Source organism: Phyllobates terribilis, unplaced genomic scaffold (genome assembly GCF_046119375.1).
Source record: "Phyllobates terribilis strain yellow unplaced genomic scaffold, ASM4611937v1 Scaffold_12__6_contigs__length_324123572, whole genome shotgun sequence".
In the NCBI taxonomy this organism is placed as follows: domain Eukaryota; kingdom Metazoa; phylum Chordata; class Amphibia; order Anura; family Dendrobatidae; genus Phyllobates; species Phyllobates terribilis.
In genome coordinates, this window is record NW_027362772.1 from 63220651 (window position 1) to 63245004 (window position 24354).

A 24354-nucleotide genomic window follows, 5' to 3' on the forward strand; every position below is an offset into this window, starting at 1 on the left:
GCCAAGCCTAGCATGTCAGGGTGAGGAGACTTATAAGCCATGCATGCTCCTCTGTTAGTTTTCTACAATTTTTCAGCCTGGAGTCCAGTCTGTTTAGCTCACAGAGCATTGTCTAGACTGGATACTTCTCAGGACTACAAATTTACAGGTTTGTTGGCTCTGAGTGTAAATAAAAGTGTTAGTAGTCACTGGCAGCGAGCACAGATCTATAAATCTTGGAAACCCCTAGGCACAAGACAGTGGAGGGACAAGAGGTTTGGGAGAACTTACCCCAAGTCTTCCCTCTCACGTAAGAACCCTAGAGAATTTAGGTGAAGTCCAGGAGATATGGAGAAGAAAAGCGCGAAGAGCTCACCTGACAGCCGGACCAGACGTACTGTGTGGTCAGGTTAATGACTTGGTTGTTCTCCGGTCGGATAACAGACTCTTTCATCAGACAGTCCTGAGAGGGAGAAGTCCCGTCATCACTACAAAATACAACCAACAGATACACCCCGAGACACCACCCAGCTCCAACTGACCTTGTTCCCCTTCTTGTACACGGCCGGCCATTGGGATGGGTCATCAAAATACAGCAGGATGTTTTGGCAGCATTTAGCCTGTGGAGAGGAAGCAAATCCTTGTTACAGTTGTGCCGTTCCCTATCGTGAAAAATTCTATTTTGACCGTTTCCAAGAAAAGCTGTGAAACAACCCATGTAGCCATTAGTAGACTCAGTTTTCACCCCGATGTTCCACATCCATGGAATCACCAAAAACAATGTCTTGACAGCAGGACTGATGAAGAGGACTGCATGCTGCAGGAACGAGCAGAGGGAAGTAGAGTCCATTACCAAAGATTTGGCCATCAATGGTCTCTCTGATCCACTCAACAGGTCACTCTTGGTTTGGTATAGCAGTTTTTTTCTGTGTAAGCTATGTAAAAACACAATTCCCTGAGGAAACAGAGGCGAAACGTGCAATGGAATGTGGAGTGGAGGAGCCCATTACTCATCATCACTCATTAATTTACTATAGATGACTCTTAAGATTTATTATGGATGGTGGTCAAATCATTGGTAATTGTGTATAGTGGTCCTATTACTCCTCTATAGGTGCATGTATTTGTACAGTAGGTAATTCCTTCAGTTATACTGGTCGGTATTTATTTAGGGGTTCTTGTCTTAAATCTGTAATAATTTAGAGGTTCTGGTCAGGAGTCCCTAGTATTTATTTAGGGGTGCGGTCTGCAATCTGTATTTATATAGGGGGGCTGGTTCAGGGATCTGTATTTATTAAGGGGGTCTGATCTGGGGATGTGTATATTTAAGATGTTTTATCTGGGCTCTGTATTTTACTACTCTGATCTTGGTTCTGTATTTGTTTACTGGTCTGGTTTGGGGGTCTGTATTACTTTAGTTGGTCTGGTCTGTATTAGTTTAGGGTATCTGAATTGGGGTCTGCATTTATTTGCCAGTCTAGTCTGTAGTCTATAATTAATTAGAGGGGTTTCGGATTTATATTTATTTAGGAGGTCTGGTCTGAGGTCTGTGATAATTATCTACTGGAACTGATCTAGGGTCAGTGTATACTTAGGAAATCTTATCTGGGGTCTGTATTTATTTAGGGGGGCTGGTCTGGGGTCTGTAGTATCCACCTACAGATCTAGCCTGGGGTTTGTAGTTGTTTAGGGAGTCTGGTTTGGGGGTCTGTATTTATTTAGGAGGTCTGGTCTGTAATTATCTATGGGGACTGATCTTGGGTCAGTGTTTACTTAGGAAATCTGATCTGGGGTTTGTATTTATTTAGGGGGGCTGGTCTGGGGTCTGTATTTATTTAGGGGGGCTGGTCTGGGGTCTTTATTTATTTAGGAGGGCTGGACTGGAGTCTGTAGTATCCAACTATGGATCTAGTCTGGGATGTGTAGTTGTTTAGGGAGTCTGGTTTAGGGTCTGTATTTATTTAGGGGGTCTGTAATTATCTACGTAGGTCTGATATAGGATCAGTATTTATTTAGAAGATCTGATCTGGTCTGTATTTATTTAGAGGCTCTGGTCTGAGGTCTGTGGATTTAGTCTGTGGTCTGTAGTTGTTTACAGCACCCGGATTGGGGTCTGTATTTATTTTGGGGGTCTGGTCTGAGGTCTGTAGTATTTGTTTAGGGATCTACTGTGGGGACTGTATTTATTTAGGTAATCTGGTCTGAGGTTTGTATATGTGTGGGACCTGGTCTGGGGTCTTCATAGGATCTTGTCTGGGGTCTGTATTTATTTTGGGGTCATTAATGGACTGTTTTATATAAATGGGACGCTTATATGTAAACAATTTTGCTAAACATTTATTTCTTGGCATATCCGTCAATGATCCACCCCTCGTAGCCGACTTTATGGCTACTCACCTCCGGATACTTAAATCTAAACTCGAGGCGTCCGAAATCTGATAGGAAGCAGAATCGTGTGAGGAAGACCCAGTCCTGCGAGAGAAGAGAGAATATAAAACGTCAGCAAAATGCGAAAGACAGACTTAGACCGTCTTCCTTCCCAACGTCTAGCCCAAAGAATAGTAGGTAATGGGTTGCCTTGAGTTTCTGTTCCCTTTATTGTGTCTGCACCACAGGATGGAGGTTTGTAACCCACCGGTGTTATCCACAAGGGTTGTCCCCCAGCGTCCTGTAAGCCCTATGCTTGGCCATTTCATTCAATAAAGAACAATCAACATACCAAAATGGAATGACTAAAACCTACAGATCGGCACATAAAAAAAACAAGTCATCTATGGAAAATGAAAAAAGTTTTGGGTCTTGAAAAATGGTGACACGAACCAAATTTTTTTTTTTTTACAAACATCAGAATTTTTTAAGCCATTAAAATAAACCATTTTAAAAAAAAACAGGTTTCATATCGTTGTAATCGTACTGAAATAGAGAATAATTTTTTACAGCACAATGAAAACAAAACCCAAACAACAATAGTAGAATTACATTTTTTTTTCATCATCTCATCTCACTAGGAATTTTTTTCCCCGATTTTCAGTACCCTATATGGTGAGATGAATGGTGTCAATCAAAGCTACAACTCAGCCCACAAAAAAAACAAGTTGAAGGAAAAATAATACATTTATGGCTCTTGGAAGAAAAAAATGAAAGTGTAAAAACAAAAAATTGTCCTTAAAGGGGGCCCGTCATTAGGTCAAAAGTGTCCAGTTTTGTTCTTATTTTATTCTCGCTGATCCCATGATTGTTCCTTTTTTTGTTTGACTTAAATTTGCCATGTGGTTCCAGAGTTATGGGCCTTTTTATTTAGTGTTCACTTTTAGAGCCTTTCTAAGGGGGCGGTGCTCGCAGGGTAATTATGCAGAGCAGCCTGAAGACATGCCCCCGAGGATCATGTGAGCCACGCCCCCTTAGTAAAGACTAAAAAATCTGTAGTAAATAAAAAGGCCTATATCTCTGGAACCGTATGGCGGATTAAAAAAAAATAAAAAATGGAATACACAGGGGAGAAGTGGAAATAAAATATGAGGAAACACTGGCCACTTTTGACTTGGTGACAGATCCTCTTTTAAAGGGTGCACAATATATGCCATCCATGACAAGCAGCTAATGACCACCACATCAGAAGACTCTATTCGCTCCTGTAGGAAAAAAGAGAGACTTAAGATCAAGTCAACATCTATTGGGACCCCATGGTCTCTTGTGGGTGAAGGAGATGATTACTATTTCCTATTTGCTGAAATTTACTGTAATCACTTCCTAAAAGAGTGAAGGTAGCATTGTACATGGGAAAGGGGTACCAGCCAAGACCAACTCAAATAATGTTCATGGTTTTGGAGCCCTCTAGGAATCTCATCTTCAGGTGATCCCATACTTTTGGCAGTGTGGTATATGTTTTCCTTGATAAATAGAAACAAACAACCTATTTGGATTCAGATATGTTAATATTCGCTTCGCATTTCTCTAGAAAGCTCTGCAGTAAGGCAGACAAAAGAGTCATTCACCGCGCGCCTGCAGAAAATCCTCCTCCACCTCTTGCCTTTCTGTCCCTCTACGTTGTAAAGTTGTCGTCTGTAATCCTGCCCCGAGGACACCGCGTCCCTTTATTAAACCAACCGCCATAAGTATATAAGTAGTAAGGAGCCCCTTTTTTTTGATATTTGGGAGACCATGATCTAAACAACAGTTGCTAGGAAACTAGTTCTGGCTCGGTGGTTTCTATGACAACCATGATGTAAAGACTGGGAAAGATCCCAAAAAGAATGGTGAGAAAAAAAAAAAGAGAGAATGCGGAAAGCAGAACAAGTAGGACGATATACAGTACAGACCAAAAGTTTGGACACACCTTCTCATTTAAAGATTTTTCTGTATTTTCATGACTATGAAAATTGTACATTCACACTGAAGGCATCAAAACTATGAATTAACACATGTGGAATTATATACTTAACAAAAAAGTGTGAAACAACTGAAAATATGTCTTATATTCTAGGTTCTTCAAAGTAGCCACCTTTTGCTTTGATGACTGCTTTGGCATTCTCTTGATGAGCTTCAAGAGGTAGTCACCGGAAATGGTCTTCCAACAATCTTGAAGGAGTTCCCAGAGATGCTTAGCACTTGTTGGCCCTTTTGCCTTCACTCTGCGGTCCAGCTCACCCCAAACCATCTCGATTGGGTTCAGGTCTGGTGACTGTGGAGGCCAGGTCATCTGGCGTAGCACCCCATCACTCTCCTTCTTGATCAAATAGCTCTTACACAACCTGGAGGTGTGTTTGGGGTCATTGTCCTGTTGAAAAATAAATGATGGTCCAACTAAACGCAAACTGGATGGAATAGCATGCCGCTGCAAGATGCTGTGGTAGCCATGCTGGTTCAGTATGCCTTCAATTTTGAATAAATCCCCAACAGTGTCACCAGCAAAGCACCCCCACACCATCACACCTCTTCCTCCATGCTTTACGGTGGGAACCAGGCATGTAGAGTCCATCCGTTCACCTTTTCTGCGTCGCACAAAGACACGGTGGTTGGAACCAAAGATCTCAAATTTGGACTCATCAGACCCAAGCACAGATTTCCACTGGTCTAATGTCTATTCCTTGTGTTCTTTAGCCCAAACCAGTCTCTTCTGCTTGTTGCCTGTCCTTAGCAGTGGTTTCCTAGCAGCTATTTTACCATGAAGGCCTGCTGCACAAAGTATCCTCTTAACAGTTGAAGAGATGTGTCTGCTGCTAGAACTCTGTGTGGCATTGACCTGGTCTCTAATCTGAGCTGCTGTTAACCTGCGATTTCTGAGGCTGGTGACTCGGATAAACTTATCCTCAGAAGCAGAGGTGACTCTTGGTCTTCCTTTCCTGGGGCGGTCCTCATGTGAGCCAGTTTCTTTGTAGCGCTTGATGGTTTTTGCAACTGCACTTGGGGACACTTTCAAAGTTTTCCCAATTTTTCGCACTGACTGACCTTCATTTCTTAAAGTAATGATGGCCACTCGTTTTTCTTTACTTAGCTGCTTTTTTCTTGCCATAATACAAATTCTAACAGTCTATTCAGTAGGACTATCAGCTGTGTATCCACCAGACTTCTGCACAACACAACTGATGGTCCCAACCCCATTTATAAGGCAAGAAATCCTACTTATTAAACCTGACAGGGCACACCTGTGAAGTGAAAACCATTTCGGGTGATTACCTCTTGAAGCTCATCAAGAGAATGGCAAGAGTGTGCAAAGCAGTCATCAAAGCAAAAAGTGGCTACTTTGAAGAACCTAGAATATAAGACATATTTTCAGTTGTTTCACACTTTTTTGTTAAGTATATAATTCCACATGTGTTTTAGTCATAGCTTTGATGCCTTCAGTGTGAATGTACAATTTTCATAGTCATGAAAATACAGAAAAATCTTTAAATGAGAAGGTGTGTCCAAACTTTTGGTCTGTACTGTAGGTTGTGGTGGATCTACAAGTCCCAACATACTAATGCCAAAATAAAGGCCAAAGCATCATGGGGAAACATTTACACTAGATATCCCTTTTAGGACCATTTTAGTATATACATAAGGTGAACATGTTTAAAAATGGTTGTGTGGCACCAACAGGTAGAATTTGGCTCCCTCCACAACACCACAAAATGCAAAGCCTTCTACTGGTTACTTGTTTCGCTCGGGTACAGTGTCAAGTCTTCTTAGGTTGCTAGGTACTGGACAGTTCCTCTCGTCCTTCTCATGGTTTCTGCCATGGCTCAGGCAAGGGGATGTTAAGGAGAATCATCCTGGTAATTGTGGTGCATATCATTCCTATGTGTCATCATTGACTACTCTGCTGGCTCCTGATTCTGGTCTCGGCCTAGGTTCGGACCACACTCCTGCCTTGTCCTTTAGGTTGTCTCGATGGTTCTTGTTGTCTGACTCTTGGTTCTGATATTTGACTACGTCTTTGACTACGCTCTTGTCTTGTCCTCTGGACTTTCACATCCAGGCCACATTCCTTGGCGACGTTTCTGGCAATGCCGCCAATGCTTGTCTATTCTGGGGACCTCTGTAGCAACCTCTATACCTCCCAGATGGGGTTAACAGTGGGAAACAAGTAGAGGTGAGCAAATTAATTTGCAAGACCCAGGTCCAGCGGCCAAGTTGGTGACCCTTAGAACCACCTCCTATCTGCTGGCAGTGGTGGCTCTTCTTGGAATCAACATCAATTGTGTATGACATTGTGCCAGGGCGGCTAATCAAAAGAGGACCCGGGAATGTCGGAAGGTAGGAAGCGGTTCTCAGGGCTCCTGCCACAAAATACAGACCTGGCCACAGGACCAGGGTACTGCGACTTTATTTGCTTATCTCTAGTATCAAAGGAATCCTCAGGGACTCGAAACTCAGTACATGAAAATTGACCGAACTCACTGATTTCAGTCGACCAACTAATGTGTAAAGGGCCTCCCAAATGTCACCCAACAGATAACTTTCTCACTAGTGGTTCCTATTAAGTAGGGGTGCCTGCATGATTTAAGGCGTAGTCAGACGGCTGTATAAATTGGACATAGATCGTAACAGTGCTTGGACTAGCCGGCAGCTCTCCCGACCCGAGAGTGACAGCTGCATAGAAATACCTAAAGCTCTCATGCTCGGGTTGGGAGAGCTACCGGCTAGTCCAAGCATTGCGTTCCAATTCCGGTCCAATTTATGTGGCCGTCTGACTGTCCCCTTAGGCTCACCCATCATGGAATCGATGGTAGCTGTTTTTATGGTCTGGACTAAAGGTCCTCACGATTGCTTGACCCGGTTCCTCGCTCATGGACAAGGCAGGGAAAATGGATTCCAGAACAGATACATCTACGATTATAATACTCTTCATCATTATCCTCTATGGTCTTTTTCTAGTAAGTCATACTTGTGATTTTAGTCAACAAGGTCAAGAATAATGTGACTTCATGTAGTAAACTTTTTCTGACACGTCGGCAAAAAATGCCGCAACATTGTCTAATCCATACAACGCTCTCTATTCATCCTGCTAAAGCTCTCTATTCATTTATTGTATATCTGACAATATATAGGAAATAAATATCACAGCTTCTCCAGGCAAACAATGGCTTGACCACTGTGCCGCTATGAATCACGGGACATTTGTGATATGGAAAAGAGAACAAAGGTTGTAGCTTAATTGGGTGAAAAAAACATATAGGCTGTCAAGACAGAGCGGCAGACGTGTGTGGCGTCCTTTATGTAAGTTATGAAGGTACCTGTGGTTATTGATGTTGGAGGTGCACATCGTGATTGCTGCGAATTTCATCTAAGAGCCTAAGGTTTGCATTTATGATCAAATGGCAAAAATAAAGGAACCTGATGTCAAGGCACAGGGCAGACTACCTTCAGGTAAGGTTCGAGAGGACATCACTAACAAATCATATATTAGCTTGTCTCTGACCACCTTAGGAAATATTCAGGATGAAGTTTCGCAAAAGACCAAAGATTCTTAACTAGCAATGAACATGAGCAGCAAAGTAATGTTCATGCCCGGTGATGGACACAGACAGCAGGCTCATGGTTATGTTAGGTGATGGACATAAAAGCTGGGTCATGGTTAAGTTATGTGATGGACACAGACAGCTGGGTCATGATTAGGTTAGGTGATGGACATAAACAGCTGGGTCATGGTTAAGTTATGTGATGGACACAGACAGATGGGTCATGGTTATGTTAGGTGATGGACATAAAAGCTTGGTCATGGTTAAGTTAGGTGATGGACATAAACAGCTGGGCCATGGTTAGGTTAGGTGATGGACATAAACAGCTGGGCCATGGTTATGTTAGGTGATGGACATAAACAGCTGGGTCATCGTTAAGTTAGGTGATGGACATAAAAGCTTGGTCATGGTTAAGTTAGGTGATGGACACAGACAGCTGGGCCATGGTTAGGTTAGGTGATGGACATAAACAGCTGGGCCATGGTTATGTTAGGTGATGGACATAAACAGCTGGGCCATGGTTAGGTTAGGTGATGGACATAAACAGCTGGGTCATCGTTAAGTTAGGTGATGGACATAAAAGCTTGGTCATGGTTAAGTTAGGTGATGGACACAGACAGCTGGGCCATGGTTAGGTTAGGTGATGGACATAAACAGCTGGGCCATGGTTATGTTAGGTGATTGACATAAACAGCTGGGCCATGGTTAGGTTAGGTGATGGACATAAACAGCTGGGTCATGGTTAAGTTAGGTGATGGACATAAAAGCTGGGTCATGGTTATGTTAGGTGATGGATATAAAAGTTGGGTCATGGTTAGGTTAGGTGATGGACATAAACAGCTGGGTCATGGTTATGTTAGGTGATGGACATAAACAGCTGGGTCATGGTTATGTTAGGTGATGGACATAAACAGCTGGGCCATGGTTTTGTTCGGTGATGGGCATAGGCAGCTGGATCATGGTTATGTTTGGTGATGTGTATAGACAGCTGAACTATGTTTATGATAGGCAATGGACATAGACAGTTGGGCCATGGTCATATTAGGAGATGGACATAGACATCTGGATGATAATTATGTTAGGAGATGGGCATAGACAGATGGATCATGGTTATGTTAGGTGATGGGCAATACAGCTGGGCCATGGTTATTTTAGGTGATGGGCATGGACAGCTGGACAACGGTCATGTTAGGTGGTGGGCATAGACAGTTGGGCCATGGTCATATTAGAAAATGGACATAAACATGTGGATGATAGTCATATTAGGAGATGCGAAAAGAAAAGAAAGGGCGCATGTGTAGACTCACAGGGCTATTTAAATAATTTAAAAAGTGCCAGTACACTGACCTGTGATGGTTGTGTATGTCTACACAACCAAGATTAAGCGTGTGATTAATGAGGCTCCGGGTCACCTCTATTTGTAGTACCGTCCTGTCGGTGTTTGCCTCGCAACTCCGTGCTCCTCAAGTGGTCACACGATCCTGCTGGACCGGATACCACGTCACCGCAGGTCCTCAGTAGTTTAACCCGGTGGCTGGATAACCGCAGGTCCTCACACATCCAAATATGCCCAGCTGCTCCTGCCGCTTTGGCTCCGTATGGAGATATTTAACAAGTAAACAATGGGCAGCGGTCTCAGGGAGCGCCAAAGGAATACTGGAAAATTTAATAGATGGCAACCGACTTTTATTCTTCCTCCAATACCACTGCCACAACGCGTTTCAACGGTCTAAGGACCCCACCTGATGAAGACGGCTTAGACCGTTGAAACGCGTTGTGGCAGTGGTATTGGAGGAAGAATAAAAGTCGGTTGCCATCTATTAAATTTTCCAGTATTCCTTTGGCGCTCCCTGAGACCGCTGCACCATTGTTTACATATTAGGAGATGGGCATAGACAGCTGAATCATGGTTATGTTAGGTGATGGGCAATACAGCTGGGCAATGGTTATTTTAGTTTAGACCTCTGTGCACAGACCATAATGTTCGGACTGGCCGCAGGGCTCCCAACCCAACGAGGTTGTCAAGTATGAGTCACAAGACCGGTAGCCAGTCCGTACATGACAGTAGAGTGATGGACTCTAGATGGACTGTGTTTCACAGATGTCTGAATTCGATCTTAATCTGAACAATGTTGTCCAATTGTTGTTCTTTTATCATGGTGAGAGTTTTTGGTATTGGCTTTTTTTCTTTTACTAAACCTTTTGTACTATATGAATGATTCTTTTCAATTTTATTGTTCGGCATCGTGAATTTTTATTTTAGTTCTGAATTATATAGTAATGAAAGAGTGAAGTAATCTGCTGCATGATTGCTCTCAGGCATGTAGTTTGCCTCTGGAAAAGGGAATTAAAATACATTCATACTCCATACATTGTATTCGCCTGTTAAAAATTTATACAGCCCAAACTAGAGAGTGAGAGTGCTTTTCTTTTTCTCTTTTTGCATTTTTAATTTCCTATTTTTACTGTGTGCAAATCCTTTATTGCATCTGAATAGACTTTGCGAGACAATAGATAAATATTTTATACAGCACTTATGCTATTCCACTTCAATATAATATACCAATTCTAGGAAAAAAAAAACAGGTAACGTAAAGGCGCATTTACATGGACCGATTTCGAACAGTCAATAAGCACCAATATCATTGGTCTCCATATAGCCTTGTGTTGTCGGCAGCACACACCATAAACATCGATCGGATCACCCGATTAACAAGCGTTTTTAAGATTGGTTCAGGCAGCAGCCCACCGCCTGAGTATTCAGGAAGTATAGCACCCTGCTAAAATGTACTTATCCAGGAGTCAGCCTCATATTACTTTTGAGTTAGCTTCAGCTAGGTTTCTAATTATCTTCCCATCTACTCCTGTCTTCAATTCTGCATCCAGCTACTACTTCCAAGTTCAGTCCAGCCATTCCTGTTGCTATTGCACTCTCAGCTCTGCTGTGTTAATTTGTTGTTCTAACAAGCCCATCTCAGCTTATTTTGATGCTGTCCTCATTTGTTATTTTTGTTATTGCATCTGTGCAAGTTTTCCCATATTTATCTGCTATTTCTGTTTGTAACCACATCACTGCAAACAAGTTACCAGTTTGCCTATACTTTCTGCTATTCCTGTGTGTAACTGCATATCTACAGGAAAGATAGCAGTTTACCTATACATCTCTGCTATTCCTGTGTGTAACCGCTGTAAACAAGTTACCAATTTGCCTGTATATCATTATAATTATTGTGGTGTAAGGCAGCGCTAGTCATCATCCTGGGGGATACTCGCTGCGCCGGGTCAATTAACGCACACCAGCCACGTTTCTCAATATTTCACAGTTCAGCAGTTTATTAATCTTCATAAACTGCTTGTCACACAGTCCAACTTAGTGGCTCACCGGCATATTACACATATAACATCCAGGAGCCCTTTAAATAGCAGACAGGCCCTCTTGGCTCCAGTTACATCCCTCAGCAAAGGCACTTATATTAATGTCCACATCAATATCCACATCAAGCAGTGTTTTACCTTTGAGGGGTTGTAGCTGCTTCAGTCCGCTTTGTCCCGCCACCCCTGTGGCTCTAAGGCTTACCAAACGTGGTCTCCAGCCCTTATCCCGTCCAAGGCCACTGGCATCTCTCACACACACAGATCCAGGCTCTGCCTTCCAGGACGCTTATTTTAGTAAGCCTCTGGCCCTCCAAGGCTTACTGGCATCGCTTATACCCAAGGGATCCAGGCTTCACCTTCCAGGAGTCCACCAGGCCTCTCACTCTCACGGTGTCCACATGGGAACAGGCCTCATGCCTTTCACCCCGCTGTCTTAAAACTACCAGGGTTTTTATATCCATCCAGTACACACACACAGGACCTGAGCTGATGTCACAGTCATGTGACCAGTCACCTGAGGGGGAGGAAATAGCATAAACACACATACTGGATCATTACAGCAATGCCGCTGCACCACATATTCCCCCCCTCTGTTCAAACTTGTGGGGTTGAACACATAATATACACAAACAGTTTATAACCCACAGTTCACACAGAGACCATTTACTGGACAATTGCGCTGCTCAGCCCCTGGAACATTAGTCAACGACATTAGCCCATTCCTTAGGGACCTACCATCTGTCATTGTCACTGACTTCATTAGGTCACATTTCCGGGTCGTAAACTTGTCAGACCTCTCCGGCTCCCAGCGGTCAGTCGTAACCTTGTCAGAGCTCCCCCACTCCCAGCGGTCAGTCAAAACCCTGTCAGGCCTCCCCCGCTGCCAGCGGTCAATACAGCAGTGCGACTCACATGCCCTGGTATCTAAGGTCCGGTTCGACTCCGTACTGTCCCGTCCTCTATTGGGTCGTATGTATGGGTCGCTCAAACCTGAGTTACTGGAGGTCTCACTACCTCTAAACCCACGCCCACTATTCTCAGGACATCTTGAAAGGTCCCTAACTTCAGCTGTAGCTGTTCTGTTATCTAGGGGGCCCTTTCCCTGTCTGGTCTCACAATTTCTAGACGGCTGACATCTTCTGCAGCTCAGATGATGCTGTCTATCCACTCGCAGTCTAGCGAGATTCAGCTGTTCTACCTCTCGCAGGTAGGTCACTCGGTACTCCATCAGCATACGTATATATGCTAGATTTTCTTCCTTTCCTACAGCGGAGAATGACACCATGCAGTCTTCATCTGGTATCCAGTCCTGACGATCACGTGGACTGCTTACTTTCATCACGCCAGATTTCTTTACCATCATTTGCATGGCTTGGCCATTTCTCCCAAGGAGCTTTCTCACCAGAACATGAGGCACCAGGATGACCTCTTACCGCAGACTGTGAGCCTTTCTCATCAGCTCCAGTTGTCTAGCGGCTTGCTCCGTCTTCAACCGGAGAAACCGCTTTGTGCGAATACATCGCCAGTGTATGTAGCTTAGGATCGCCACCCTCTTCACTGTGACTTTGGTCGTGGACAGAACCACCAGCTGTTTAGCTTCTGAGGTCGAGTACACCTTACAGGCTCCCACGGCCTTCTTAAACTCCTCATGCACGGACTCACTGGTGCATTCTTCCCTCAAATCCTCGGGTACATCTACGAGGCACTTGTACAGAGACGTTTCGGTCTCACCAGTGGTTTCCAGACGATCAACCAGCTCACGAATTTTCGTCTTGACCGCTTCCACTTCATATTTATCTTCTGTTACCATACTCTTAGCTCTCCTCAGGTCCACCTTCTCATAGTATAAGGGAGCGAGTGCAACTTGTTTGCCCTCTTCTTTCTCCAAGGAGGCCTCGTTCACTGAGTGATACTTTGTCAGGCGAGTTTTGAGCGCTAGAACTTCTTCTTCTAGCTCAGCTACTCGCCTCTCAGCAGCCCATCTCTGAAGCTCTTCCTGCTTCAACTGCTCCTTTAATAGTAGAGTTCTCTCAGACCTCTCTGTCTCCAATGCGCCCACTCGGCTCTCAACAGCCAGTCTCTCAAGCTTCTCTTGCTTCCAACGGGCTTGTAGCGACTCCTTGAGCTCCTTGATCTCGGCTCCTACATCCACCGAATCATCCGAGCTCACATCACTCGAGGAGGTAACTGCTTCATACCTCCCATCACCAGCGGCCAACTCCTGGCCCTGGTCTGTGGCTTCTCCGATGGACTCCTCCATCTTTTCCCGCTCAGCTTCCATCTTGCTGAGCCTTTCCTTAAGGCACGTCTCTGCCCTCTGGAGATCACAGAACGTCTGCAGCTCCTTCACCTGAGCTTCCAGACCTAAGGTCTTGCTGCGGAGATCACCATTTTCACCACGGGTGTCTTGAAGAGTGGTCTCAACCACTTGGCGCATGTGCTCTGCATCCGCCTTATCCTCCTCTAGTTTTTCCTTAACCTTGAGGAGATCATCATACTCTCTCTGAATTCGTGGAGGTTCCTTACTGAGGTCACCACACTCCTTCTTGGAGTCACCCAGCTCCCGGTTGAACTGTTTGCGCAGTCGTTCTAGGTTTTGTTCACGCCCAGAAACTCCATCCTGCCGCGCCTCCTTCTCAAGCTTCAACTGCAAAACCTCCTCCTTGATTTTGCGGCGGTCCTCCTTAACATCCTGGAACATTTCCTTCCATTGGTTAACTTCCTCGTTGCTTTCTTCCAGTTTTCGCTGCAAGTTCCTTACAACCTGGTTTATTTTCTGCCGTTCAGACTCCAGGCTCAGCTGGTCAGAGGACACGTTCTCGAGGATTTCCCTTCGTTGCTGCCCGTCACTCTGATACTGCTGCCTGATAGGCTCCAGCTCTTGGTCACGACTGGCCGCCTCCTCTTCCAGGGCTGTCCGATCCTTCTGACTCGGCACTGTATCGGAGGTTGCTACAGGCAACGTCATCTCCTCTTCTGCCTCGGAAGGAGGATCCACCCTTGAAACAAGGGCACACAGCATTACATTTTGTTTATTTTCTTTTTCAGCGAAGACTACAGGAGCAACCTTTTTGTGGCCCTTGAGCCGTCTACGAGATGGGGACTTTCTCACCCCGTCTAGCCACTCCTGACTGTCCTCTCCTTCTACTTTTGTAGTGTCACCGTCAGCTACGGGGTCTGTATCACTCCCCATGGTGTTGTGGACTAACAGGTCACCTCCCACTTTGATGTCACCCCCTTCTACTGGTGCTACCCCATTATCAACGGTCACATTGTCATTTTTGGAGGTACCAACCCACCACCAGTAACAATTTTCAGTTTTCTACACTCTACGCTCTTGTGAAAATCCGCCCCTTTTTAGACTCCGCCCCCTTTTTAACAACCACCTCGGCAGGGTAATTTTTACAAGAAAAATTAACAGTAGTCTTAGGACTCAGTTCACCACAGCTCTTACCACCTCCCCGGGCACTCTGGGACAATGCTGGTGCCCCCGGAGGGTTCATAGAATGGTCCACTGCCACCATTCTATATGGTGCCCACAGCTCCTGCAGTTCCTGCACCATGTCCTGTAAAAGTTTCTCAAATACCTGCTGTGAGTCCTGTCGCTGTTTCTCAAATGCCTGCTGTGAGCCCTGTCGCTGTTTCTCAAATACCTGCTGTGAGTTCTGTCGCTGTTTCTCAAATGCCTGCTGCTGCGACTCCACCCGGCATTTCAAATGCTCAACAGCTTCAGACTCATTTGCTGCTCCTTTTTAGACTCCGCCCCCTTTTTAACAACCACCTCGGCAGGGTAATTTTTACAAGAAAAATTAACAGTAGTCTTAGGACTCAGTTCACCACAGCTCTTACCACCTCCCCGGGCACTCTGGGACAATGCTGGTGCCCCCGGAGGGTTCATAGAATGGTCCACTGCCACCATTCTATATGGTGCCCACAGCTCCTGCAGTTCCTGCACCATGTCCTGTAAAAGTTTCTCAAATACCTGCTGTGAGTCCTGTCGCTGTTTCTCAAATGCCTGCTGTGAGCCCTGTCGCTGTTTCTCAAATACCTGCTGTGAGTTCTGTCGCTGTTTCTCAAATGCCTGCTGCTGCGACTCCACCAGGCATTTCAAATGCTCAACAGCTTCAGACTCATTTGCTGCTCCTTTCACAGCCATCTTTATCAGCTCCTGCAATTCTTCAGGCCACTCCATTATGCCGAAGAGCGATTGCACACGGTCATCTAACTCCTTCTCCCTTCCGTCTGGAGATACTGCACCATTCATGGCCATTGCGGTACACACTAGACACGTTACACCGCTCTCCCCGAAAATTTTCGTGTCCCCGCCGAGCCACAGCAAAACCGGATTTGAGTGCGACGACAACCTTCGCAACCCCGCCGAGTTGCAGCCAGATGCTTTAAACTTCGTGAGCCCCGCCGAGCCACAGCAAACCAGGTTTGAGTGCGACGCCAATCTTCGCAATCCCGCCGAGTTGCAGCCAGATGCTTTACCACACTCGTCGACCTGTGCCGTTGCCCCTAGAAACGAGGCTGCAGTTGCCTCTAGCAACCGGACTGCAGTTGCCTCTAGCAACCGGACTGCAGTCGCCCCTAGCAACCGGACTGCAGTTGCCCGCATTCTCCACCACATGCAAGGCAGCGCTAGTCATCATCCTGGGGGATACTCGCTGCGCCGGGTCAATTAACGCACACCAGCCACGTTTCTCAATATTTCACAGTTCAGCAGTTTATTAATCTTCATAAACTGCTTGTCACACAGTCCAATTTAGTGGCTCACCGGCATATTACACATATAACATCCAGGAGCCCTTTAAACAGCAGACAGGCCCTCTTGGCTCCAGTTACATCCCTCAGCAAAGGCACTTATATTAATGTTCACATCAATGTCCACATCAAGCAGTGTTTTACCTTTGAGGGGTTGTAGCTGCTTCAGTCCGCTTTGTCCCACCACCCCTGTGGCTCTAAGGCTTACCAAACGTGGTCTCCAGCCCTTATCCCGTCCAAGGCCACTGGCATCTCTCACACACACAGATCCAGGCTCTGCCTTCCAGGACGCTTATTTTAGTAAGCCTCTGGCCCTCCAAGGCTTACTGGCATCGCTTATACCTAAGGGATCCAGGCTTCACCTTCCAGGAGTCCACCAGGCCTCTCACTCTCACGGTGTCCACACGGGAACAGGCCTCATGCCTTTCACCCCGCTGTCTTAAAACTACCAGGGTTTTTATATCCATCCAGTACACACACAAAGGACCTGAGCTGATCTCACAGTCATGTGACCAGTCACCTGAGGGGGAGGAAATAGCATAAACACATACTGGATCATTACAGCAATGCCGCTGCACCACAGTGGGTACATGCACTTCTGCACAGGGCCGTGGAGTCAGTTAAGCCAAACCTTCGACTCCGACTCCTCAATTTCCATGACAGTGACTCCAACTCCAACTCAGACTGCACGACTCCGACTCCCTCATACATGGCTCATGTTTAAGTGATAAATTTACACTAGGACACATTTTTCTCAGCTAAAAGTCTAGACCCTTAGATCAGGAATAGGACAGACATTTATAGGACATTTCATAACTTTCCCAAATTCTTATGAAAAAATATTCCCCACAAACTGCATTGAACTACTGTACCCAATTTATTATATATTTTAGGAGTCGGAGTCAGTCCATTTTATACTGACTCCAACTCCGACAGCACCAAAATTGGCACCGACTCCGACTTCACAGCCCTGCTTCCGCAAGTAAGATACCAATATGCCTATACATGTCTGCTGTTCATGGTCAATCCGCACATCGGGTTCAGCTGCATCTAGTGCTTCCAGCTCTGCTTGCCAATCTTCTGTCCTGGATATCCTTGCTGTACTGGTCCTCGCTGACCTCCGTGCCATCTAGCATGTCTAGCTAAGCTGCATCATTGCCTCCAGTCCGTGCTACTCAACCTGATCTACATCTTAGAGAATTGGCCTTAGCAGTTGAGCCCATAACATTTACACTTACCTATTTTTCCTGCTTCTGAAAAATCAATTTCAAGACCTGATTGCTCACTTGTATCTTTATATATCCCAACTATGGATGGGTGCCACTGGTACCAGTATGCTCTTCCCATGGATAACAGACAATTGACATTAAGTTCTTTATAATTTATCCTACATCTGTTCCCACTCATTGCAGCGTTAGAACAAAAACACGTAGAGAAATGAATTATGTATTTTATATATGTGCCGTATGAATGCATTCTGAGCCTTTCTAAAGCCATTGTGGGTGGCACAACACTTTCAGTGTTGAACAAGTGTACTAAAATCTACGATGGAAGAGTTACAAGAGCTGTGACTGACGACGCTCGATTCTAAAATTGAAATCTTTTGATCCCTGTAGTGAATCGTCACAGAAGTCACCAAAGCCTTGAGGCTTTCATTTAAAGTACTGCCAGGATCTTATATGCATGGATAATTTGTAAACGGGAGACGATCAGAAATAGATATGTAAATGTATGACTGGAAAAAGGCAAAATGCAGACACTAAGTGATACTAATGGCAATTTAAAGGGACGATAAAACAGACACCATATGATAGAATCTTTGTGCACTCGTCTCTGCTGAGTACATGAAACCAAAGTCTTTTATTGCTTTTTCTCGGTAGGATCCATTCCGGGTTTTGGAAAAATAAAAAAGCATCAAACAAGGCACCTGATTCACGCTGTGCTCTCTAGACCTAAAAATCTATAGAAAATCAAAGTACTTTTTCAATCTGACATGAAAAAAATTGGAAACGTGGAAACCACATACCCTTTTAAGCACATCAATGTGCCAAGAAAGTTGTAATGTCGTCTATATATCTGTAAAACTTGGAGCCTAAAGACACTTTGAGGAATTAGGAATATTCCTAAAATGTCCTAATTCTGAACATCAGCTCATATTTCTATCAAAAAAATCCAAAACTATCATCTAGGAATTGAAGCTCAAGGGAGACAATTTTCATATTCCTGGTGCATTCTGGAAAGAGTGAAGAGTGGCCACGAGTCTGAAGATCTTTGGGTGTAGCTGGATCGAGCTGCTTGAAGGAAATCATCAAACCAGGAATTGAAGCTAGAGGGAGCAGGGGTTGGAAACGATGACCCTGGAGGTCCCTTCCAACTCTAACATTCTATGATTATGATATAAAGTTCAGCCGGTATTTCATATGGCCCACCGGTTTCGACTTTACTTGTACTTGGCATATTGCTGGATTTGTGAGTATTTCTACTGGTCTGTGTCTCAAACAATTTTATGTAGACCATATCGTGATATCACTTGGGATTGTTTTCGAAATTCAAGCAATTTTTGTAGGAAAAGCAGCTCTGGAGCATGAAATTCTACCCTGCCAAGAATAATAGAGAGGTGCTCCTCGTTAGTTTAATGGCAGAGATAGATGAATCTATCGAATTGCAGAATTGAGGACAACTGGCTGTACTGGACAGGGGAAACTTATGATCTACCAATTCCTTTCGTAACTGTAATTGACAGAATTTGACCAGAATTTTGGGGACTGCGTACATATTGTATGACATCTCCATGTTACAAGATTCCTACAAGAGTAAAGGTTTCGGTTGTGGCCAATTTATTCCATTAAGCTTCTCTTTTACTCTTTCTTCTTGTTTTGGTGTCATTTTTGTCGTGACATTGGTGCCCTGAGAATTTCGATATAATAGTCTGCGTGAATGTAGAAACAACGGATGAATCTAACGAGAAAAGGTTATCCAATTTCAAAGACAGAGTGCAGCCATTCCAATTACATTATAAGCTCTGCCCCATTTCTCCTGGCTCTATATGTGAATTTTACTGCATTTATCACGAGTGACATTCAATTGCTGTATGCCAGGGTTTGTGAAATAGTAATATACGGCACCGCAAAGCTTAGGTGCTCCAAGTATCTATAAAAAGTAAGGGAGGATTTTATAGGGAGGAAGACAGGAGGAAGAAACTGATGGAGGGAAAAATAGGGATGAATGGATGGACAGAAAGTTCTCTACAAGGATGAATGAAAGGATCATTGCATGGTATTGGCAGTTGCATTGACGGATGGAGGTATGGCTATAGGGCCAAACAGAAACGACAGAATGCATGGACGGAAGTATGGAGAGATGCATAGAGGATTGTGGATGGATGAAGGTATCAAAAGGGGGACGCACGAGGATTGAATGCATGGACGGAGGTATGGAGAGATGCATAGAGGATTGCGGATGGATGAAGGTATCAATAGGGGGACGCACGAGGATTGAATGCATGGATGGAGGTATGGAGAGATGCATAGAGGATTGCGGATGGATGAAGGTATCAATTGGGGGACGCACGAGGATTGAATGCATGGATAGAGGTATGGAGAGATGCATAGAGGATTGTGGATGGATGAAGGTATCAATAGGGGGACGGACGAGGATTGAATGCATGGACGGAGGTATGGAGAGATACATAGAGGATTGTGGATGGATGAAGGTATCAATAGGGGGACAGACGAGGATTGAATGCATGGACGGAGGTATGGAGAGATGCATAGAGGATTGCGGATGGATGAAGGTATCAATAGGGGGACGCACGAGGATTGAATGCATGGATGGAGGTATGGAGAGATGCATAGAGGATTGTGGATGGATGAAGGTATCAATAGGGGGACGGACGAGGATTGAATGCATGGATGGAGGTATGGAGAGATGCATAGAGGATTGTGGATGGATGAAGGTATCAATAGGGGGACGGACAAGGATTAAATGCATGGACGGAGGTATAGAGAGATGCATAGAGGATTGCGGATGAATGAAGGTATCAATAGGGGGAAGCACGAGGATTGAATGCATGGATGGAGGTATGGAGAGATGCATAGAGGATTGTGGATGGATGAAGGTATCAATAGGGGAACGGTCGAGGATTGAATGCATGGACGGAGGTATGGAGAGATACATAGAGGATTGTGGATGGATGAAGGTATCAATAGGGGGACGCACGAGGATTGAATGCATGGATGGAGGTATGGAGAGATGCATAGAGGATTGTGGATGGATGAAGGTATCAATAGGGGGACGCACGAGGATTGAATGCATGGATGGAGGTATGGAGAGATGCATAGAGGATTGTGGATGGATGAAGGTATCAATAGGGGGATGGACGAGGATTGAATGCATGGATGGAGGTATGGAGAGATGCATAGAGGATTGTGGATGGATGAAGGTATCAATAGGGGGACGGACGAGGATTGAATGCATGGACGGAGGTATGGAGAGATGCATAGAGGATTGTGGATGGATGAAGGTATCAATAGGGGGACGGACGAGGATTGAATGCATGGATGGAGGTATGGAGAGATGCACAGAGGATTGCGGATGGATGAAGGTATCAATAGGGGGACGGACGAGGATTGAATGTATGGATGGAGGTATGGAGAGATGCACAGAGGATTGCAGATGGATGAAGGCATCAATAGGGGGACGGACGAGGATTGAATGCATGTATGGAAGTATGGAGAGATGCACAGAGGATTGCGGATGGATGAAGGCATCAATAGGGGGACAGACGAGGATTGAATGCATGTATGAAGGTATGGAGAGATGCAGAGGATTGCGGATGGATGAAGGCATTAATAGGGGGATGGACGGGAAGGACTGAATGCATGTATGGAGCTATGGAGAGAAGCTCACTGGATTGTGATTGGATGAAGGTATCAATAGGGGGACAGACAGGAAGGGCTGGGTATGTGGATGGAGATATAACTACAGGAATGGGCAGGAAGGATCAGTTGCAAAGATGGATGAATATATGGAAGTATTGATACAGAGAATGACCAAACAATGGAAGAATTTTTACATCGATGGAGGTCTTGGCAGTTGCATGGACGGAAGGTAGTCAGGATAAAGTGATCAACAGGAATATTGGCGGTATGGATGGAGATATTAGTAGCTGCATCAATACCTTGTTTCCCTGAATATAAGCCCTAGCATGATTTTACATGATTTTTGGCATATGCTTGAAATAAAAGCCCTACTCCAAAAATAAGCTCTAGTTACAGTCAGGGTCTGCGTTAGATGGGGGGAGGCAAACTGGGCAATTTCTCAGGGCCCCCACTCTCTTAGGGGCTACCAACGTTTTTATTCTGAGGTTAAGACTGCTGAAAGACCATTGGTGACATCATGGCTATGTGAGCATGATCTCAACAAAAGTCCTTTAACTGCAGGGGCCTAGAGGAACTGAAGATGAAACAGGATGATATGTACTGTATGTGCAGTGTGTGTGTGTACAAACAGTACAGACCAAAAGTTTGGACACACCTTCTCATTTAAAGATTTTTCTGTATTTTCATGACTATGAAAATTGTACATTCACACTGAAGGCATCAAAACTATGAATTAACACATGTGGAATTATATACTTAATAAAAAAGTGTGACACAACTGAAAATATGTCTTATATTCTAGGTTCTTCAAAGTAGCCACCTTTTGCTTTGATGATTGCTTTGCACACTCTTGGCATTCTCTTGATGAGCTTCAAGAGGTAGTCACCGGAGATGGTTTTCACTTCACAGGTGTGCCCTGTCAGGTTTAATAAGTGGGATTTCTTGCCTTATAAATGGGGTTGGGACCATCAGTTGTGTTGTGCAGAAGTCTGGTGGATACACAGCTGATAGTCCTACTGAATAGACTGTTAGAATTTGTATTATGGCAAGAAAAAAGCAGCTAAGTAAAGAAAAACGAGTGGCCTTCATTACTTTAACCCCTTCAGGACCCAGCCTATTTTGACCCTAAAGACCTTGGCATTTTTGTCAATTCTGACCAGTGTCCCTTTACGAAGTAAAAACTCTGGAACACTTCAACGGATCCTAGCGATTCTGAGATTGTTTTTTCGTGACATATTGGGCTTCATGTTAGTATTAAATTTAGGTCGATAATATTTGCGTTTATTTGTGAAAAAATCAAAAATATGGGAAAAATTTTGAAAATTTTGCAATTTTCAAATTTTGAATTTTTATTCTGCTAAACTAGAGAGTGATGTGACACAAAATAGTTAATAAATAACATTTCCCACATGTCTACTTTACATCAGCACAATTTTTGAAAAAAAAAAAATTTTTGGTAGGAAGTTAGAAGGGTTCAAAGTTCATCAGCAAATTTTCTTTTTTCCAGCAAAATTTGCAAAGCCATTTTTTTTAGTGACCACATCACATTTGAAGTCCCTTTGAGGGGTGTACATGACAGAAAACACCCAAAAGTGACACCATTCCAAAAACTGCACCCCTCAAGCTACTCAAAACTACATTCAAGAAGATTATTAACCCTTCAGGTGCATCACAGGAACTAAAGCCACATGGAAGAAAAAAATGAACATTTTTATTTTTCTAACAAAAATTTTCTTTTAGCCTAAATTTTTTAATTTTCACATGGGTAACAGGATAAAATGCATCCTAAAATTTGTTGGTCAATTTCTCCTTAGTACACTGATACCTCATATGTGGTCATAAACCACTGTTTGGGCACACGGCAGGGCTCAGAAGGGAAGGAGCGCCATTTTACTTTTTGAATGGAAAATTAGCTCCAAAAGTCAAATTGCGCTCCTTCTCTTCTGAGCCCTGTCATGTGCCCAAACAGTGGTTTACGACCACATATGAGGTATCAGTGTACTCAGGAGAAATTGACCAATACATTTTAGGATGCATTTTATCCTGTTACCCATGTGAAAATTAAAAAATTTAGGCTAAAAGAAAATTTTTGTGAAAAAAAAAGTACTTTTTTGTTTTCACAGATCATTTTGTGAAGCACCTGGGGGTTCCAAGTGCTCACTATGCATCTAGATAGGTGCCTTGGGGGGTCTAGTTTCCAAAGTGGGGTCACTTGTGGGGGAGCTCCACTGTTTAGGCACATTAGGGGCTCTCCAAACGCAACATGGTGTCCGCTAACAATTTGAGCCGATTTTCCATTCAATTTGTTAGCGGACACCATGTCGCGTTTGGAGAGCCGCTGTGTGGCCAAACATTGGAGCTCCCCCACAAGTGACCCCATTTTGGAAACTAGACCCCCCAAGGCACCTATCTAGATGCACAGTGAGCACTTGGAACCCCCAGGTCATTCACAAATTAATCCGTAAAAATAAAAAAGTGTTTTTTTTTCCACTTTTTCATTTTTATGAATCAATTTGTGAAGCACCTGGGGGTTCCAAGTGCTCACTATGCATCTAGATAGGTGCCTTGGGGGGTCTAGTTTCCAAAATGGGGTCACTTGTGGGGGAGCTCCAATGTTTGGGCACACAGCGGCTCTCCAAAAGCAACATGGTGTCCGCTAACAAATTGTCGGCTCAAATTGTTAGAAGACACCATGTTGCGTTTGGAGAGCCGCTGTGTGGCCAAACATTGGAGCTCCCCCACAAGTGACCCCATTTTGGAAACTAGACCCCCCAAGGCACCTATCTAGATGCATAGTGAGCACTTGGAACCCCCAGGTCCTTCACAAATTAATCCGTAAAAATAAAAAAGTGTTTTTTTTTCCACTTTTTCATTTTTATGAATCAATTTGTGAAGCACCTGGGGGTTCCAAGTGCTCACTATGCATCTAGATAGGTGCCTTGGGGGGTCTAGTTTCCAAAATGGGGTCACTTGTTGGGGAGCTCCAATGTTTGGGCACACAGCGGCTCTCCAAAAGCAACATGGTGTCCGCTAACAAATTGTTGGCTCAAATTGTTAGAAGACACCATGTTGCGTTTGGAGAGCCGCTGTGTGGCCAAACATTGGAGCTCCCCCACAAGTGACCCCATTTTGGAAACTAGACCCCCCAAGGCACCTATCTAGATGCATAGTGAGCACTTGGAACCCCCAGGTCCTTCACAAATTAATCCGTAAAAATAAAAAAGTGTTTTTTTTTCCACTTTTTCATTTTTATGAATCAATTTGTGAAGCACCTGGGGGTTTCAAGTGCTCACTATGCATCTAGATAGGTGCCTTGGGGGGTCTAGTTTCCAAAATGGGGTCACTTGTTGGGGAGCTCCAATGTTTGGGCACACAGGGACTCTCCAAACGCAACATGGTTCCAATTTGTTAGT

The 24354-nt window shown here is 44.3% G+C and overlaps 1 protein-coding gene across 1 annotated transcript in view; it reads right to left on the reverse strand.

The window, feature by feature from the left end:
• Nucleotides 1–24354, reverse strand: part of TMEM145 (transmembrane protein 145) — a 59738-nt gene that overhangs the window by 13818 nt on the left and 21566 nt on the right. The window contains exons 2-4 of the mRNA XM_073655853.1: nt 2377–2451; nt 522–599; nt 356–442 (exon numbers count right to left, since the gene is read on the reverse strand). Coding sequence (XP_073511954.1) covers nt 356–442; nt 522–599; nt 2377–2451 — 240 coding nt within the window. The remainder of the gene's footprint in view (nt 1–355; nt 443–521; nt 600–2376; nt 2452–24354) is intronic.